The sequence below is a fragment of the Sebastes fasciatus genome, chromosome 6, assembly GCF_043250625.1.
Source record: "Sebastes fasciatus isolate fSebFas1 chromosome 6, fSebFas1.pri, whole genome shotgun sequence".
Classification (NCBI taxonomy): domain Eukaryota; kingdom Metazoa; phylum Chordata; class Actinopteri; order Perciformes; family Sebastidae; genus Sebastes; species Sebastes fasciatus.
In genome coordinates, this window is record NC_133800.1 from 7,682,996 (window position 1) to 7,697,319 (window position 14,324).

At 41.2% G+C, this 14,324-nt stretch overlaps 1 protein-coding gene across 3 annotated transcripts; it reads left to right on the forward strand.

The window, feature by feature from the left end:
* The first annotated feature begins 72 nt into the window (after nt 1-72).
* On the forward strand, nt 73-14,183 carry ark2cb (arkadia (RNF111) C-terminal like ring finger ubiquitin ligase 2Cb). Of its 3 annotated transcripts, none has more exons than XM_074637438.1 (8): nt 73-412; nt 4,046-4,376; nt 4,507-4,635; nt 6,575-6,704; nt 6,887-6,991; nt 7,399-7,482; nt 8,076-8,179; nt 10,472-14,183. In XM_074637438.1, the coding sequence occupies exons 1-8, from the start codon at nt 352-354 to the stop codon at nt 10,587-10,589; spliced, it is 1,062 nt and encodes a 353-aa protein (XP_074493539.1). In that variant the 5' UTR covers nt 73-351; the 3' UTR covers nt 10,590-14,183. The 3 variants fall into 3 exon arrangements, with proteins under 3 accessions (XP_074493539.1, XP_074493538.1, XP_074493540.1); XM_074637437.1 differs by having other exon boundaries at nt 76-412; nt 7,387-7,482; XM_074637439.1 differs by lacking the exon at nt 73-412 and adding an exon at nt 1,381-3,920 and having other exon boundaries at nt 7,387-7,482.
* The last annotated feature ends 141 nt before the right edge of the window (nt 14,184-14,324 follow it).

The following is a 14,324-nucleotide window of genomic DNA, read 5'->3' on the forward strand; positions in this document are numbered from 1 at the left end:
ATCAATGTGAGTTGACAATCAAAGCTTCTTCCAGTAGGTTAATAACCTGGAGACACCTCCAGCTCTGGTATCGTTATGTAGCGTCGCAACATCGCCCTCTTCAGCTCCGGACATCTCATGACATGTCTGCTTTAGTCAGCGACAACCAACCAGCCAGCCGGAGGAGTCAGACAGACAGTGGTTTCTCTGGGTCTGCCTGAGCCTGAGCCTGAGCCTGTGTGGTGCTACTAGCCAGCCAGCCAGCCAGCAACAACAACCAGCCAGCCGCCTGAATGTAGATCCGCATGGGCTGCTACTACTCCTCTTTCTCTCCAGATAACCCAGCAGGAATCACAAGATAAGGATCCCAGGATGGTCTTAGTGCATGTCGGATATCTGGTTCTTCCTGTATTCGGCTCAGTGAGAAACAGAGGTACGGTATTATGATTAATATATCGATCCACAACATGTGCCCTGTTTATCTGAATATTCACTGCAGCTGTCGGCTAGCTAGCTCGAGGTTAGCCCTTTAGGCTAGCTCGCGTTAGCTAGCTTTAAAATTAACCGTCAAATTAATCGTTAATTATCCGCAACGTGATACTACTTTAATGTATGTTCACTGCAGATTACTATAGACCACCGAATAATGTTGTTTTCCGGGCGACCATCAGTGTAATCTAATAAAAACACCGCCGCTAAAAGATAAGCTAACTGGCTCGTTGGCTCCGGCTATGTGCTGGAACGGAAACATCTCTCACAAAGGATTTCACTCTGCTGCTCGGGGCGGGCTGTCCACAATACCTGCTGTCTAAACACATCTCTGCAGAGACAATCCTGTTAATCTGAGACAGCTACATGTTACTATTTTTATTTCACGATGTATTGTCATTCCCCCTCACAAGGCGCTATCGTGTGTTTGCACTGTAAAAAATACCGCAAACTAGACGGAGCCTGTCCAGCCAGTCAGCTTATCTGAGCCTGGATGATGTCATTTGAAGATCATCTGCTTCTCTGCTAGCGCTCGCCGTGTTTCTACCGTGATTTCACTCTTTATTATCCGTGTCAGTCGGCCAATGGACTAATCGATACATGGCCAGTTGCCCGTAGGAGCTTCCGATCCATTAAAGCATCAGTCGCCTTTACTATTATGAGTGTTATCATGATTTGCTAATTCAGCAGCTGTTTTGTTTGGAGCTGCCGAATTGCAAAAGAAAAAAGACCCCGAGTCTGCGGTCACAGTTTAAACAATGGTAACGCTACAGTGTAACATTAATTTCATAACAGTGGCATCAATGATTTCATTGTGCTTTTATTTCTGTTCTTATTTCCCTGTTTCATAGTATGGAGGCTGGCTCTACATTCTGCATTTATCAGATCTTTGTCGTCCCCCCCATTGTGTAGCTAATGATCATCTGCTGCTGTGTGGTGTGGCGTGGCCTCTGCCTGTTCTCTGCATTTAGCTGTATTGTGAATCCCTTCTTCATTTCCTCTTTCCATCAGAAGACGACATTGGTATTAAAAAAGCACCCCCCCCTCCCCAAGATGTATTCAGCCATAGACTTTCCATGTTAAGCAAGACTAAAACAATAGCTAACACCTAGAAACAGAGCACTTTTTTGTCTTTTTTCTGTCAAATTGCTGTAGCACTGAGTGAACATTTTAGCTCCTTTTTTAGATATCAGTTGAATGTCATTGTGTACCTCCCATCCAGTCTTTGATAGACAACATGCTGTAAATTCCTGTAAAGTGGATACATTTTGCATGATCTTAAATACCGCACTGCATTGTTGAACACCAGAATTTGGCTCATCTTCCTTCTCTTTCACACAAGGTGCAATGTACATGATTAAAGTGACCTCTAATTAAAACAAGAAAAACATGCAAATTGGAACCATATGCATGGCATTTTTCATTTTTAAAACTTCCAGCAAATGCTGTCATGTGATCACTTGAAATGATTGAAGGTACACTGCACCTGCACACAACAACCTGCCATAACTGTCTCCATTTTTGTGTAATCCTTTTGTTCCCTTTGCAAATTCTCAAGCTTCGAATCACACTGAATTGTCAGGGCTGTTTGCCCCTTACGGGCAACCTCTAAACATTTACGGAAGCAAAACATGCTCACTGGTGGTTCATCACTTCCCAATTTTCCCCACTAACATAAGGCCAAAATGCTATCCATTTCACAGGGATGCCTATTTTCCTGCACTGCTAAAGAGATCCTCTATTAGTAATAACGTCTTTTATTGTTTGGTTGTGGTCTCTCTTTACCTTTTGTTCTGGTAATAGTACTTTCAATGCATGGTCACATTTATGATTCATAATTTTTTGTTTTCTGTTTTTCTACATTGACTAGTGAAAATCCAATGTAATCTTTCTGTAGTAAAGATGTACCCTGCTGTACTGAAATCATGTGCTGTAGCCAACACGTCTGCTCATTGGATGCCGCTTTTGTTCTTTTTAACCCTATATGGAGCATGGTGGGCCTTGCCTTCAGTCTATGTTGTTTATTTTTGTTGCATGGATTTATACTATTATTACAAACAAACAAGAAAAAAAAAAACACAAATTCCACATATACTAATATTTTTCAATAAAGAATATAGTGTTTTTCCTAACCTTCAGTGTGCTTCTTGCTGATTTCCATTTATTGTCCTCCCTCTCCCTTGTCCCTACCTGCCCCCCTCCACCCCCCCTCCCCACCTCCTCTCCCGCTGTGACAAAGATAGACAATTTCCACGCTTCCTCCATCACAGGGCCTGAATGAGTCTATCTGCTGTCATTCATGGTGATCGTTTTCACTGAGACGCTTGAAAACGCAGTGTGCTACTTTTACAGTCTAGCCTTGAGCCTTTGACCCACGACAGCAAGGTCATCTGTTGTCTGCCCGGCAACACTGGCGACCTGTAAATATTGCTGGAAGGTCATACTGCCTATCTTTGCTGGGTGTGTTTTTAAAATCATACTGCGTTTTTCAAGCGTACTCCTAGTAAATGCAATGTAGACTTTGCCTATTTCCTCATGATTTTTAAAAAATATAATTCACTGTTTACGCCAGATTTCGTCGTCTCTTTTGCACTGTCAAAGCAGATTTGTACTGGGATCTTACTGCACAATTATAACGTCCAAACTCTGTAAAATTCACTGCTTCGGTTTCTGCCAGATGGACATAACAGAGCACAGTGAATTCTGCTCCACTGTAAACCAATCATGGCTCCCTGAAGCCAGGATCTCCTCAAAACTTCTAAAAAGCTACATTTGTTATTGCAATTTCTCAGCCCTTGCTTAATCAAAAAGGTCTTTTTAAGCACAAGCTCAGTATTAAAACCACACTGCACAAGTTAGACTGTATTTTTTCCAATGTTGAGCTTTCACAGCAGTCCGTTCATTGAAGTTGCCAAATAGTTGTGGTTAGAGAGGGTAAAAAAAGGCATTCAAGCTATTTCCTCTCAACTCCTGAATGTTCATATGAGAGAATAACAAGTAGAGCTACACTGTATGTGTAAGACACAAAGATACAGTAGGTCTCAGTGAAGCACACATGCATAATAATGTGAATTTATTGTGGTTTCTTTTTTAAGAAGGAAGGAATTGCTCTTTACGGTTATATAGATAGAGACTTGGCACCCAAACAGTTTATCTTCTAGACAGGCAGGTACTAAAGGTTTTCAGTCAGAGTGCACTGACCCTCTTGTCGGCTGCAGGATTTACAAGAACCAAGCTGCGTTCAAGACCGTATAAACTGGTAGATTTCATCTGATCTGATCCAGTTCGCTTGTCTGTGAATCAGAAGACCAGGAGTCGATCCAGAGGTCGGAAATGCGATTAAAGAAACGAAAGCTCGCGTATTGTGTGCAGGACCAAAAACGGTTGTCATGTTCATGGTACTTGTGGTAACCATCATTTTCCCACCCCCACAGAAGTATTTTTCACCCTAGGTAAGAGGTAGGGCTTCATTAACATGCTATATCACACGCACACAGTGACACCACATTTCACCCACAATTAATTCCACATAATCTCTCCCCTCAGGTGCTTGACAACTTCTCCTTATCCTCCACAGGATCCCATTTCAACCGGCAACAGCAGCAGCAGCAGCAGCAGCACAGCCATGCTACCTCTTGCCGGCACTTCCAGTTAGGTCCTCAGGCCCCGCTGCCCATGGACTTCCCCATGCCCCACCCAGGGCAGCCACAGTCGGGCATTAACCCCCACCTGGCCCCTCCCGGCCACCAGCATGGCCCTCCGCTCCACCCGCCCCTCAACTCCCTGCCCGCTCCCCAGTTCCAGGACCTCCCTGCCCCTCCCTTCCTACCTCAGGCATTACACCAGCAATACCTCCTCCAGCAGCAGATCCTCGAGGCCCAGCACCGACACATCCTGCCACCCTCCAGGTATGCACACGACGGGGGTGTGCAGGGGAAATTTAAATCTAAAAGACAAAATGTTTCCAGTTAACCTCGTGGTTTTTGCAGTGACCTTTTCCTAAGATGTTTTAAAATACTTGATTATTTGACTTGGTAGACGCACCCCAGAGAGAGTTCCTCACCAGCCCCACAGACTGCGGCCCGGCTACGAGTTTGCTCCCCCTCTTCATGTCCCTCCTCAGCCTGTGGTGCAGCAGCCCCGCTACCTGGCTGAGGGCACAGACTGGTAAGCAGTATCTCTTATATACTGTATAAGTGTGTGTCATTACAGTATGCAGCACCACAGAGGCAAACGGTCAGCTATTTTATGGATGTTTGAAAAGTACATTGTCGTGATGTAAGTTTAGATTTCATACAAACAGTCTTATTAAATGATACAAAATAATGTAATACTCATTTCCACAACACTGATAATTCAATTTGGTGTTGAAAAAAAGCCCAAAGTGAATCAACTCACTAAAATTGGCAATAAACTGTATACATCTCACCAAATGTAACATTAATACATAAGGAGTTCTTTTACCCAGTATGCAGTGCTACAGAGGCAAACAATGCCTTTCTTTTTGTTATAAAAAAAGTGGTTTTCATGATGTAGGTTTCAATTTTATACCAACAGAAATTATCCTGAATTATACACCACTCATTTCTGCACCAGTGATACTCAAAGTCGGACAAGACGTCCTTTTTTTGTCAGCTTTTCTTAGTTTGACTGCACCAGACAGCCGTCAAATCTGGGTCAAGAACAGATGAAAGGGGTTTCAGACCAAGTTTAAAAAGAGCCCAAAGCAAACCAACTCTTATTAGACACTAAAATTGGCAATAAACATTGTACATGTCTCGCTAAATGCAACATTAATGCTTAAGGAGAGGTAGAGCAACCCACAGCAGCTCTACAAGATTGAAGATCAAAAGCAAAGTTATGTTTTGTGCTTAATATTGAGATACGAGATCGTATTTGCCAAAATGTGGTTATTTTTTATTAATCTATGTTGCAAATCTCTTGTCGATGAAAATCGGAGTAACAAAATCATAAAAAAAACGAGGGCTGTCAATCGCATGATTGTCCATAATTAATTGCCATTAATTGCAAATTAATCACATGTTTTTCATCTGTTCAAAATGTACTTTAAAGGGAGATTTGTCAAGTATTTATTGCTCTTATCAACATGGGAGTGGACAAATATGCTGCTTTATGCAAATGTATGTATATATTTATTGTTGGAAATCAATTAACAACACAAAACAATGACCAATATTGTCCATAAACCCTCACAGGTACTGCATTTAGCATAAAAAACATGCTCAAATCATAACATGGCAAACTGCAGCCCAACAGGCAACAACAGCTGTCAGTGTGCTGACTTGACTATGACTTGCCCAACACTGCATGTGATTATCATAAAGTGGGCATGTCTGTAAAGGGGAGACTTGTGGGTACCCATAGAACCCATTTACATATCTTGAGGTCAGAGGTCAAGGTACCCCTTTGAAAATGGCCATGCCGGTTTTTCCTCACCAAAAATGTAGCGCAAGTTTGGAGTGTTATTTAGCCTCCTTTGAGACAAGCTCGAACATTGCGTTAAAGAAATTATGCGTAAACACGTTATCGCGTTAACTTTTGACAGCCCTAAACAACAACAACCTAGAGCACTAGTGATGAAGACAATATAATCATAATAAGACCAAGACTGGCCCAAACATAAGAGAAGAAGGGTTTAAACTGGACTCAAGTCCTGCAGCTCCAGTTCACACATAACTTAAGTCGCTGGTTTCCAATCTTTTTTTGTCTTTAGTACCCGCACAGCTCGGTCAGATAAACTCAAGTACCCACTTCAACGATAGACATTCATTTAAAGCATTTGTCCAGTACTTTTAGCTAACTGCTTAGACTTCTCTGTCCACTGGCTAACTAGTTTTTATGCACTCTGAACACACTGTTACATGGATTAATTTTCTTTTATTCTAATCAGAATAAGTTCACCTTACTCCACAGTCTTTTCAAGTAACTGCAGAGGTAGCCCCTGCGGTACAAGTACCCCTGGTTGGGAATCACTAGAGTAAATACAGCTATGTTAATCCACTGTTATCAAAAGGCTATTTGCCAGAAACGCAATGAAGTAATGACTCGGGTGCCATTGGCTGACTTGTTTTTTGTTTCTGTCCAGGGATCTAAGTGTAGATGCTGGGTTGCCCCCCCACCAGTATCACATCCATCCGCTGCCGCAGCACTATCAGCACTACTTGACCTCTCCTAGGATGCACCACTTCCCTAGAAACAATGCCTCAACACAAGTGGTGAGCCCCCCTCTACCTCAGCACAATCAATCATGTTTGTCTCGATGAACTCCCGTTGACTCCTCCTCTGGGTTTTCTGAGAATAATCTCGATACCCAGCAACCGGGGAGGAACTGTGTTCCAGTTTTTCCTGATTTCTGCTGCAGCGCTGATGCTAGCTTCTTTTATCTGTCATCTTCCAGGTTGTCCATGAGATCAGAAACTACCCATATCCCCAGCTGCACTTGCTGGCTCTGCAGAGCCTCAACCCCTCCCGCCACGCGTCTGCTGTTAGAGAGAGCTATGAGGTCCGTACCACTCTCTCCTCAGCAGACACACCAGTCTACACTCATTTATCATTGTTTCCTCCGTGACCAATGCTCTGGACAGGCTCGAGTGTGTAACTGATTTTCTTATTTCCAATTACTCCGGCTTCCAGATGCCTCAAACGGTCCAACTGCCTTTAATCTCGTGACGTTTGTTTTCATTTTAACAAGATGCAATTGTTTTCAGAGAGGCTCTTTCCTGTTCCTCAAAGCACCAATTTCATTTTAGCATTCTGCACTTGTATGTCTTTTGTATTTAAATATGTTATTATACACATGGGAATTTTGTTAATCTCAGCCTACAAATACAGAAATGCCTTTAGTCAGACTTTCAACCTTTACCTAAAAGAATTAAAAGACATGTCATTCCTTTCTAGGAGCTTCTGCAGCTGGAGGACAGGCTGGGCAGTGTAAACCGTGGAGCGGTCCAAACCACCATAGAGAGATTCACCTTCCCCCATAAGTACAAAAAGGTAAAAATATGGTCAGCTTTTTACTTGCTAAATGAACGATGGATCTTTTTGATGTGGTCTGGTTCAGACGTAGGCATTGAGCAAGAAATAAGTTGAGCTGGACGTGAAAGACGGGGATGGAAAAGGGCAGCGCTGGGGTCGACAGGATCATTGAGTGAAGTGAGAGGGTCACGACTCTCACAGCAGTTCAAAGGTCAAACTAATTTCAGTTAGCAGATTAGTCAGACAGGTCTGCAGTGTGCACAATTCAAGGCGAGGGATGAGTCATCCAGCTGTCTGCAGATATGTGCGTGGAATGAATTTAAAAAACCCGTCTACACTGACTGTGACCCAAATACTCTGGGAAGAGTGTCGGATCATTTGGTACATTGTGAGTGAGACGAAGTAATTGAGTCTTTTCCATCTGATGTCTATTTTTTTTCTTCTTCTGGGGAGCATGATTAGGTGACTCTTTTCTTCTTCTTCTTCGTCTGGGCTGGCTGAGAGACACCCGTGGCATAAACATATCAGCTCCTAACACGCAGCTGCAAGACACACTTTAATAATTAAAGTCTGTTTGCCTTTTCTCTCTCTCTCTCTCTCTCTCTCTGCAGAGAATACCCCAGGACCTGAAGATGTGTCTGGAAGACGAGGAGCTGGACACCGACGAGAAGTGCACCATCTGTCTGTCAATGCTGGAGGATGCAGAGGATGTCAGGTACAACTATACGCTCATCTTTTGCTTTTTCAAAGGGGGGGAAAGGCTCATTATGCAGATGTGAACATAAAGCTGTGCATACAGTTCATCTCCTGGGGGGAGACATTTGTTTGTGTTGTGCTAAGTTAAATCCCGGAGACAGACATGGTATGTCTTAATTGTCCATAATATTTGTTTTTACATCCTACCTCTACAATGCAGTGGACTTAAGCACCGTGTTGTGACCAAAAAGCCGTTTTTAACCCTAAATTGGTTCTGCCACGCCAGTTCAAAGCATCAGGTTTTAAAATCCTATCACAGGATTCCCTCCAGCACGTCGTCTTGAAAATACCGCCTGAAGGCAACATTAGCATTTCACACAACCTTATGATGTGTGTCCAGTGTTGTGATCCGTCTAACCAGCAAAAGTTACTTTACTCTGTGAAAAACAGAAAAGAAGAGCAAAGTAGGGGAGAGGTTCAGGTTTTCTAGGTTCGGGGATGTGTGTGGTTGTATTTAAAAGAAGAAATGGAGCAGGGATATGGTGATAGAGTTTGGATTTGCTTGTTGATTTATATTGTTTATGCAAGTTGTTATGATGGGAACCCGAAAAATCTCTGTTCTTCCAAGCATTCATCATTCGTGATGTTTCAGGCTTTGTGTAGTTTGGACTCCTGAGGTTAAAGTTGAAGAAGACAGCTGTGATAAGAGCATATGCCTTTGGTTCTTCACATTTGACATTAAAATGCTAAATATACACAATTGCACCTCAAACACAGAAATCCTTCTTCTAGCTATATTATAAAGCACAAATGTGGATTTTTTTTAGCAGCACTTGCAGTTTCCCCGCAGAAGAAATCAAACGTGAAGCGAAATCTGATCACAAGAAGTCAGTTGAGACGCATTCTAATGTCAAATATGAGCCACGGTCGGACAACTGGATCTATTCTAGACACAATCTGGATACTGAGCATGACAGGACCCATGAATCACATGCACATTAAAGATTTAAAGGACTTTAACTTGGTGTAACTAAGCAGAGCAGCAGCTGTTTCACACAGCTATTTACAACTCTCTTTTTTGGTTTGGTTTATTGACAACTAATGTATTTACAAAATACAACATATTAGACTTTTTCAGAGACGGAACAATGAAATCCTGGACTTATTTCCATCGTTGGTGTTTACACAGTCCATCAACCTTCATCAAGACAAGCATCCAATGTCTGACATTAACATTTTTTAGAAAATATAAACTTAAAAAACAAGGGAAATTCAATCATAAGAAGAAACAATTGACATTTTTCTTCAGGAAGCAGATCAAACAATTATTTTCAAGGAACCTGCAGATGACTTTCTTGGTTAATCGATTGATTTGTCTATGAAATTTCAGAAACTCTTGAAAAAATGGCCATTATGATTTCCCAGATTTGAAGCTGACATAATGAAATTACTTGTGTTATCCAATCAACAGTCCAAACCCCAAAGATATTTAGTTTACTATCAATCTGTATATGACGAAGAACAAACAGCAAATCCTCACATTGGAGGAGCTGAAACCAGAGATTTGTTTTGGCATTTTTGCTAGAAAGATTACTGAACGATTACTTGATTATCAAAATACTTACGAATGAATATTCTGTTGATCGACTAATTTGATTAGTAAAACAGAAAAGGTAAAAAGTATCAAACACACAAAAAAGATTCATTAAAGTCAATATATGTATGACATAGACCAAGATCCAAATGTCAATGAAATAAAAAGAACAAAATCTTAAGAGATCGTATCGTTATCTTAGAAATTGTTTGTAAACAAAAGACTTCTCCAAATTGCTGCTTTCCAGTGAAATTGATGTACCTCCAAATTCGATTTATGAAGTGAGGGGGCGCCCCGGTAGCTCACCTGGTAGGCTGAGTTCTTACCGCAGTGGCCAAGGGTTTGAATTCGACCGGCGGCCCTTTGCTGCATGTCATCCCCTCTCTCCCCCTTTCATAACTATGACTGTCACTATCAAATAAAGGCAAAAAACAAAAATCTATAAAAGAAAAAAAAAATGAATTGAGAAAATTAAGCTAAATAAACTGTTAAACAACCTATTGGATTATCTGTCACAAAGCTGTAAACAGGGCTGTTTATCTTTGCTCATGAGTGTTTATCATGAGCAAAGTGTTTATCTTTGCTCTTGAGTAAAGTTGACATTTAATGGATTACCTGGTTTTCAAAGGGCAGTGATTAACTGTTGCTGAACATTTTGTTGAAGTGAAGTCCGACATGTATGTTAAAATCCTGACCTTGTCTCTTCTTTGTCTGTAGGAGATTACCCTGCATGCACCTCTTCCACCAGGCGTGTGTGGACCAATGGCTGGCCACCAGCAGAAAGTGCCCCATTTGTAGAGTGGACATTGAGACCCAACTGACCCCCGACAGTTGATAGCTCCTGTCGACTCCTGCAGCTTTGGATCTGGTCTTGTTGATTCTCCATTGCCTCCCTCCGGGGGGGGGGAGCTCTGCCAAACACCCCTCTCTTCACCTCTGCATCACTCAACGAGCCTGCCTTCTGAGACAGCTGTGACAGAGGGATCAACAAAGCACATTCACCTACAACACAACGAGGGACGGGGGTTGATGCATATAGATAGGTGGCTGGACTGAAGGTTGGTTTGAATGGACTTGCTGGATGTAAAAGGTAGGAGCGGACACGTATGGACAGATGTGCTGAGGCTACACACACACACACATTCTGTCAGATTGTGCACCCTGTGTACGTTTCTCCATACAGCCATCGAGAGAGGACACTCTGACCACCAACCTCCCCAGCTCAGTGTGGCGTATTAAGGCCATTTCTCTGCCACTACATCTAAACCCTTTCCCCCCCAGGCCTGTGAAAAAATCCTTTAAGCTGCACTCTGCCCAAGCCCTCAGCACATCTGTACAGAACATTATCAAATGATTAGCATGAGGTTGTTTGGTGTGAACTCTCGTAGCTGAACGCTTGTGGTGTAATGGAGTATAGTACTGAATAAGTATTTACAGAGTAACAGTGTTGTGTAGCAAGCAAAAGCCTTTTGTGAAAAAATAAACCTACAGAGATGTTGGCTCAAATAAGAGAGAATATTCAGCGTGTTAATTAATCATAGACAATGAGGAAAGAGCTAGTTGTGTAAAAAGGCCAAAAATCCCTCTTTCTCGTCTAACATGGTTTTGGATTTACAGTTAGTAGATGCCATCAGAGTTGATGCAAAAACCCGCTAACTGCAGGCATGGCTTCCAGTGATCTGTGTAGTGTTGTAGTCGGGCCTCTTTTATCTAGAGCAGAGGCCTCAGATGTGCATGCTGTATGGCAGGCTTGGGCTGTGTCGTTAATATTGTGGAGCAGTAGAAACAGGGACTGTGTGTCTGTGCATGTGAACCGTATACTATGACTCTGATGATCCCACTCATTCATAGAGGAGGACAAGAATGCACCTAATACCCCTTCCCTACACCCCCTCTCCCTCCCCCCCACTCATCCCGAGTAGACCAAAGTTGCCCTTAGACACTGATCTCAGACCAATGTAGCATTTCTCTCCTGACGTTTAGGATTCAAAGCGCTGCTAAGTAGATCCGTGTCTAACTGCAACTCCTCTCTGTTGCCTCGCTCATGGCATGATCATATGACATGAGAGGCCGGCATGGGCTTGAGGATGCAGTGCCTGAGGTCTTGCCATCAGAGTGAATCAAAATCTGACATTTGTATTACCTATTACCAGAACCTTATTGCCTATCAAACAAGCACATGTGATTTCTATATACAGTGAATCGCCTCTGTTGTGTATCGGCCTCCTTTTCATTTCAATCTAAGTTGCTCCCACTGTTATGATAAAAAAGACTGTGTCTGGTGTTACAGGGAAAATACAAACTAGTTTGCCTGTGATATGTGCTAGAATGTGTATGATTGTCCCCACCACCCCTCTCCCATGGTAGTAGTGTATGGTATTGCTAGAACAACTGTGATACGTTCAGTGATAGAAGCCGTTTTCTCTATATCATGCATGAACCATGTCGGCGTAGTTCACTTGAAGGAGGGTGAAAGGGAGAAAAAGCCATCCATTTGAAAAATACCAAACAATCGTTCTTAACATTAATTTTATTTTCAAATGTCTCTTTTTCTGCCATTTTTCTTTTTCTTCTTACTTGTATTTTTTTTTTTTTTTTTTGCTCACATGCCAATTTGGACATGGTACTAATATGCCGAGTCCTTGTCCATTTTAACCATAGTGAAGAAAAAGCTGCAATGCTGCAAAAACATATTTATTGTTGTTATAATGTAGCTTGTGTTTTGTAAATGCACTATAATATGGAGTTGCCTGATTTTTTGGTTTGGTGGTGTGGGTTCTTCTTGTCCTAGATTTTGTGTTTCTATTCAGTTCCGAGTATTTTCATGCTTCCTTGTGTATTATTGGAGGGTAACTTGACTGTTTGTGTTGCGTTTGTTTTTTTCTTTTCGTATGAAAACCTCCATCCAAAAAACTACAGATGGATGAAAATGGAGGTTTTGCTAGTTCACATAGAATGCTGTGATTAAAGATGCCTTAAGTATTTAACAATCATTATTTATTACTAACTGTAGCTAGCTAGCTATCGTGGTGGAATATTTAATGTCTATCTCATAACTTTGCAATTTAATCAATATATTTATTTAAAATAACACAAAATATAAAAAAAGAATACCTCATTATGCATTGGTCGGTGGGGATGCTTTTGCATGCCGTCTGTGTTTTCTTTTTCAAAAGGAGAAAAAAAGAAACCTGTTGAAAAATTGACTTGGGGGTGTTTTCCCAACACATTTTCTAGCCAGCATGGTGCTGTTGATCTGGATTACATTCCATTCATGCCACCTCTTGATTTTACTATTAAATCTGTTCATTTCTTAAACATCACCCCTGCTTTGATCTGAAGCAGACGACGGGGTACAGCCCCTTTTTGTCTTAGTACGGCTCCACAATTAGCTTGCCTTTGTTATATTATACGGCTTCGTTTCCCATAATCAGTCATAATTGATTTAATTTTTAATATTAGTTTTATTTTGACCATGTTCATGATACTCCCATCATATCTGGATCTCAATTTAGTGCTTATTATTTAAGGACCCACATAATGAGCTGTATTATTTGTCCTTATGTATCGCTGGCAATTGCTTTGTGTGGGATTTTGGGAAGTATCTAACATGCTAACTTGAGCCATTGGTCTTATTGAGCAAATTTCTGGTGTACTGTGGTTATACAATATAGATAGCGTGTTTTACACCTGGGTATAATAAGCTAACTACGTTTTCGGTGTGCATTTCTTATTAATACTCTACTAATCCTGCAAATTATTATAACATTTATTGGATTGGAATGAAGCTGGCTGGTCTTATTATTATTATTATTTCATTTCGTGCTCTCACTGGCCTTACCCCACGTCCTCCACAGTGTACTCCATTACTCCAGAGCGAACTGGACAGTAGCCATAGTATTAACTCAAGCTGATGAACCGGAATGAACAGTAGAACTTAAAGCACAAGCTTTTTAATGCATGTCCTTCTCAGGTTTTCCTATGTGTATGTGGGAGTAGCTCTGTAGATGTGTTTAATATGATGCTGTACCTTCTTGAATATTTCAGATGTTTCTTTGCTGCTGAAAAAATGTTGATTATTAACCTGCCAGTGAAAAAGGGAAGTGGCCATCTTTGTACAACACACTGCTGTTTTGCTGTAACCGCGCAATGTTTTATGATCTTGAGTATTTTATAGAAAAGTAGAAGTATGTATCAATAATATGAAAGCAATAGCTAAATCATAATGAAGAATAACATGATCAGTGAATATTGTGGAAAATCTTTAGATTCACTCTGGGTGGATTTTGTACTGTATTTATTACTAATGATGATGCAAAAAGTTGCATAGCTTAACCCAAACTGTTCTGTCTCTTTTTTATTTATTGTCTTGTATATGATCTTTTTGTATGTGTTTTTCAAATAAACTGCCTAAAATGCTGAGAACTCATCTAATTTGGGGTGTTATTTGACATCTGTTATAGTCATTTTCTTTAAAAAATACTCAACAGTCAACTGTTTGTATTACATATATTGGCCAATATTTGCTTATCGCAGATATATCTGTATCCGTGTACATGTCGGCTCTTAT

Bases quoted from the DNA above. Each gene is read 5' to 3' on its own strand.
- ark2cb (XM_074637437.1), top strand. From the start codon at position 352: ATGGTCTTAGTGCATGTCGGATATCTGGTTCTTCCTGTATTCGGCTCA. The intron at 413-4,045 runs GTACGGTATTAT...TATCCTCCACAG, and splicing joins CGGCTCAGTGAGAAACAGAG to GATCCCATTTCAACCGGCAA. The intron at 6,992-7,386 runs GTCCGTACCACT...ATTCCTTTCTAG, and splicing joins CTGTTAGAGAGAGCTATGAG to GAGCTTCTGCAGCTGGAGGA.